Source organism: Antechinus flavipes, chromosome 2 (genome assembly GCF_016432865.1).
Source record: "Antechinus flavipes isolate AdamAnt ecotype Samford, QLD, Australia chromosome 2, AdamAnt_v2, whole genome shotgun sequence".
In the NCBI taxonomy this organism is placed as follows: Eukaryota; Metazoa; Chordata; class Mammalia; order Dasyuromorphia; family Dasyuridae; genus Antechinus; species Antechinus flavipes.
In genome coordinates, this window is record NC_067399.1 from 35,005,555 (window position 1) to 35,011,560 (window position 6,006).

The following is a 6,006-nucleotide window of genomic DNA, read 5'->3' on the forward strand; positions in this document are numbered from 1 at the left end:
TCAGGGCTGTAACACTGTGGGAGGATAATGAGATGCTTGAGAACAGTAATATTCTGCCCCATCTTCAGCCTCCACACTGCTGATTGTGAGGGTGAAATCCTGACCAGCACCACTGCCACTGAAGCGGGCGGGGACTCCTGAGTGCAGGTTGGAAACCTTGTAAATGAGTAGCCGAGGAGACTGTCTGGGTTTCTGTTGGAACCAGTGTAAGTAAATCGTTCCACTATTGGCTGTGACACTCTCACTGGCCTTGCAGCTGATGGTGACTCTCTCTCCTGGGCTCACAGACACCGAGGCTGGAGACTGGCTCAGCACAATTTCTCCCCTGGAAACTAAGAGCAGAAATGAATGACCAACCGACATGGAATAAACAGAGCCGAGTTTCCTTTCATTCTGATTCTTGGCCCACAGACTCCCTGGCTCTGAAAATCCCCCTGATTTCACAGAAATCCTCATTCCCCCTTGGACTGTACTGGCTCCTGTCCCCAGAGATTCTGAGCTTCCTGGAATTCTCTCATCTCATGTCACGTTGCCCGTCTGCATGTTTTGTTGTCTCATGTTCTCACCTGAGACCCAAAGCATCAGGAGCCCACATAGCAGCTGAGACAGAGACTCCATTTTGCAGTGAGTCCTCTCCTGTGGCTGCTCTGCCCCCAGGCCCAGTTTATCTCCCTGTGTCTGCAGGCCCTCCCCTTGGGGATCTCTTTATGCAAAGCAGCTGGGAGGTGTGGGGGATCTGGGAGCAGAAGTGGCTGACTCCAGCTCAGGGGAAGAACCTGAGACCTTCAGACCTTGAATATGTCCCTGATTCTTGGGCAACTGTGGGATAAGTGCTCCCACAAAGCCTAGTTATCCTTAGATTTGTTTTTTTTTTTAATTTTTTTTGTTTTATTCAGCTTTTTTTTTTTATTTTAAAGTTAAAAAATACTCCTTTATAATTAATCCTCCACATTGTGTTCAGAGCTGCCCATCTTTGCTTTGCTTCCTTGTGGGTTTCTCTTGTTCTCTGCATGCACTTTTTACATAATTTTCCCCTGATTCCTCCCCAGGGACTCCATCCTTCTCTAAGTGCCCACAGCCAGCAGTGTCCCTTCCCCACTGCCTCTGCCCTCACCAGGCATGTGCTGGTTTCCCCTTGGGTGGGGCTCCCTCTCAGCAGCACAGCCGGCCCCAGCTCCCTCATGAACAGGGGTTCCCTCAGACTTCCCCGACCTCACACTCCCCACACTGTCTGGGAGATGAAGCTTCCTGTGGCTCAGCCAAGGCTACCTCCCTGCCCAGCTCCCCCAGGGCTCACTGCTTGCTGTTTCAGCAGAGCTTGCCTGACACTGTTACCTTTCACCCTGACCAAACCTCCATGTGAGCTCCGCCCTTCACATGCTCTCTGGTCCTTCCAGCAGGACCACTGCTCTGCCTGCCCTTTTGTTCGTTTTTGATTTGCACCCAGAGGTGCCGTTTTATCCTGTTTGTGGAGGAAACCTTAAGGGCATTTTTCCAAATGCCCTTCTGTGAAATGGACACAAATTCTATCCCACACATCAGCTTCCATCAGAAATGTAGAAACTTCCAAAGGGGAATTTGCATTAGCCTGTCACTGAGGTATCGCACTATAACCCTAATCCAAGAAAGCGCCAGCATTTAAAGTCCTGGCTCATCTGAACGGGCACAAAACGCACAGGCTTGCACAACAAAGTGAACCTGACATCCTGGAACAGGCCGCAAGTTTGACCTGAAATGTATCCCTTCCCCTTAAAAGGGCAACTCACCCTCCAAAGTTGAGAATAATCATCATATAGTTTATTAAAAATAAACGGTCGATTTCGGAGAGTATGTGTGTGTGATAGTAATGTATATTAAGAAGACAGAGGTGCAGGGAGGTGGGGCAGTGGGTAGAGCACCGGCCCTAAAGTTGGGAGGATCTGAGTTCAAATCTGGTCTCAAATCTGTACCAAAAGTGGTACAGGCAACACTTGTAGCTCTGTGACCCTGGGCAAGTCATTTAATCCCAATTGCCTCAGCAAAAGAAGAAGAAGAAGAAGAAGAAGAAGAAGAAGAAGAAGAAGAAGAAGAAGAAGAAGAAGAAGAGGAGGAGGAGGAGGAGGAGAGGAGGAGGAGAGGAGGAGGAGGAGGAGGAGGAGGAGAGGAGGAGGAGGAGGAGGAGGAGGAGGAGAATCATGATAGTAAAGAACATTTGACAAATAGCCAAGAAGAATGAAATACTATTATTATAGGATGGCAGTTCACCCACAACAGGAAAAAATAAATGAATGTTTTTTTTTTTAATTGTTAGGTTGGCATTGTGTGGAATAGAGAGATAAGGTAAAGAACTTAAAGGAATGGATGAATTCTTTTTCTGCTTTTTATTTTCATTATTTCCCTGTTTCCCCTATGACCTGTATAATATGTGCAGGCCCATATTTACTTGAGTCTTGGCCAGCTAGAAACATATTTACTTAACCTGAGCTGATGACATTCATCAGTATTTGATATTTATCAATATTTAGTCTATTAGCTTTACCACTGTCTGTTTAATTATCTAAAACCCTGAAAGTCTGATTTTCTGTTTCCTAGAAATTAGGTGATTTGGGGGAAACAGAAACCTTCCATTCCAATCTCTCTGAATAGCAACAACCAATTAGATGCCCCCCTCTCCCCTTCTCAGTGCTCTCTTACTTGTGATGTCATCTCTTGTATAAAAGCTGTGTATCTTTACTACTTCTTTAGCCTTCTTACCATGAGCTTTCTCTTTCCCTTATCTCATGATGGGACAGCTTATCCTCCAGAGGTTTAATAAACAACCTTTCTGCTTCCTACTGAGGGATCTCTGAGCAGTCATTTTGGATAAGAGTCTTGTATTTTGCACTCACCTTGAAAGCTCAACACTAGGATGAAGGGAATCTTCTTTTATTCAAGCAATACGTCACACTTACCCATTGAAAAGTAGAGAAAGGAACCATTTTTAAGGATTTCCATAATCAATTTCCCATTGTTTCACATGGGGAGGACCCAACTGGGCCAACTACTGATCTAGACCCGATTCTCCCCATGATCAGGCACTTTAGTGAGAAGTGATCAAGCCATCTTCACACCTGTAATAGGATGGGTGGGAAATCCAGCTGTCATCTGGCCTGATGTCTAGATTGGGGAAGAGCAGATTTCAGAGAACTCAGATGATGAATAGACAATTCCTTGGGGGAGTGTTGTTGCCATCCAAACTGCTAATCAAAGAAGCCCAAAGAGCCCCTAAAGAATCTTCTTGTGTGAAGAAGAATTGTGTGAATCAGCACCAGTGTTGAACCTTGTTCTGCATCTCAGCTCCCTGCTCAGGATGATTTGGCTCTGTTTGACACATATTAGAAAAGTTTCAAAATCAATCCCATTTCTGAAAACATTTCCAAAGTTTTCAACAAATAGTATTACCCATAAAATCTGGAATTTGAAGAAAATTAAATTGGATGTGAAACTTCAGTTTGGCCCATTCCCTGGTTTATCATGTTGCTGCCTGGTCTTCAGGAACCATCATTGTAAGACCTATGAAAGAAGGTAAAGCGAAAATAAATAGTACAAAGAAAGCACCAAATAAAATAAAAGAGAAACTGCAGATTTTTATTATGGGTAGCTTGGGGTTTTTTTGCATACAATCAATTTAACCTGTAACTTTTGAGGCTTTCCAGTTGCCTCAGCTTCTCTGTGAACTTCCTAATGTTCTCTTCATTAATGAAGAAAAATGGTGTCCACATCCAGATAAAGAACTGGTAGCCTCTGATTCATCAGTCACTTTTCCCTTTATCTATTAGAAGAGCTTATAGACAAAATGAAGAAGTAAAATAAGCAACAGGAGCAGTAAATAGGAAATAGATTCAGGAGAGCAATAGAATTGGCAAGGAAAGGGGTTTGGAAGAAGGCATTAAAGGGATATGCCTAGAGTTGTGAGGACACCATTGACCAGCATGGATTGTACAGGAGCCCACAAAAAAGGAGTTTAACAGACTAAGGGAGGTAGACACTATATGGAGGGAGAGAAAACCTCAGCCTTTGTCCTGAAAAGGATTTAGCAAAGATCTTCATCAAAAGCACATCTTTTATGGGGGAAATATAACCCTGAGGGTTCCTTAGGAGAAGAGGGGAAATAAAGGCAGAAAAAGGATGTACATTGAGATGGTGAGACTGATCTGAAGATAGTTGGAGAGGGCCAGATGTCTGACAAGGTACACTTAAGACTCAGTGTGATTGATGAGATAATGTTTCTATAGCTGATGATGTAATCACTCTAGTTAAGTACACAATTTTAATGTGATGTAAAACTAAGTTCTCAGGAAGAGCATTTTATCATTTCCTTAAACATGGGAGAGAATAAGCTCTCCAGGATGGTTGGGTATATTCACAACTCCAACAACAGTGCATTAGTGCCACCTGAATCCCAGAGAGGGATGATGAAAGAGGCAATAGGCTGTTTAGAAAAGAGAAGATTGAGGGAAAAACCTTTCTTGGATAATGAGAATGGGTTTCAGATATTCCTCTTTGTTTCTCCTCTCTCTCTCCCTCTCCCTCTCTCTCCCTTTCCCTCTCTCTCCCCCTCCCTCCTTCCCTCCCTCCCTCCCTCCCTCCTTCTGTCTCTGTCTCTGTCTTTGTCTCTCACTCTCTGTCTCTCTCTCTGTTTGTATATAATTTATATGTTTACATGAGGAATGTTCCACAGATTTTTCCCACTAAGGGATAGCAATGAGGACTTCAGATGGAGGTGAGAGAAATGAGGGTTGAGAGATCCCCTGGCCAGTGGCAGGCTCTGCAACAGAATGTGCAAACCTGAATAAATACAGGCCAGGTTTGTGGCCAAAAAAATGGGTTTGTTACAGTGAGAAAATAACTTTCTCCACAGGCAAAATCCTGTCAGCACTTTTTGCTAATGTTTGGGCGCACAGCCTTTGATGATATTGAGGCTTTTTGGCCCAGACCTGGGAACTTTCAGTCAAGGGTGGTGATTATGCCCCAGGCCAACATCTCCAACTCAACTGTAGGTAGAAACTGTAGGTAGAGATGCTCTAAGAGTTTTCTCTACAAACAGGAGGGTCGGGTCCCTCCCCAAAGCTGGGAGGTGTTGAGACCCCAAAATCAAAGTTTACATCATTCCCCCCTCAAGCAGTCACCCCAAATTTATTTGGAGCCAAGGGGCAAAGTTCCTTTTTGAAGGGAGCCGCTTCAAGCTGACAAGGGCCAGAGAGCTGTCCCTATGCTCCCTGGGGGCTCAGGCGGGAGGGGAAGTGCGAGATCTGAAGATGGCAGCAACAACTTCTAGGGGATGATGAGAGTCCAAGTCACTTGTCCCATGACCTTCAGACTGAGTGAGTCGCTGGAAGTTTGTAGCTTGGGGCCTGGAGGAACCAAGTCTCACAAGCAGGTTAGAAGTGGGGGCCACCCAGGGGGAGACGGTGACGTTTGGGAATGGGGGCTCTGCAAAAAGTGCATCAGGTCCCATCTGTGGGCTGCCCTGAGGCTGCTGAAGGCCCAGCCGACACTCCTGAACGCCCCCACTGCCCACGGAGCCCCAGCTGGAAGGCTGAGAAGGAGGTAACTGCTGGCAGGGCCCAGAATGACAAAGTCAGAGAGAAAATGCTGGGAGGAAAGATTTTATCCTCGGAGTGGAAAATGGTAAAAAAAAAAAAAAAATAAAATAAAAAATAAAAGACCAGAGAGAGAGGAAGGAAGGAAGGAGACCACGGTGAGAGAAAGAAGGACACAGAGAGTTTCCCCTTCTCTCTCCAGGGGGGGTTCCGGGGCCTGTGGAAGAGCAGCTTCAGGTCCTCTGTGGGTTCTCAGGAACAGTCTGAAATACCTGAGAGGGAAAAGCTGCTCTATGGCGGCTCTGCCAGGAGCGGGGCAGGGGAGGAGAGCCGGGATCTCTCAGCAAGCACCTTGGGGCCTCCTGGGCCTTCTGAGTCCTGCAGGGAAAAGCTTCCACCCAGTTAGTGAGGGGGTCAGTGAAGACCGGGAGCAGCCTGAAACCTC

General features: G+C 45.8%; 1 gene segment (V, D, J or C); it reads right to left on the bottom strand.

Moving 5' to 3' along the window:
- Positions 1-821, bottom strand: LOC127546332 (immunoglobulin kappa variable 3-11-like). The segment is given in 2 exon segments: positions 1-332; positions 567-821. Coding segments are annotated over 2 exon segments (384 nt in total).
- Between the last annotated feature and the right edge of the window lie 5,185 nt (positions 822-6,006).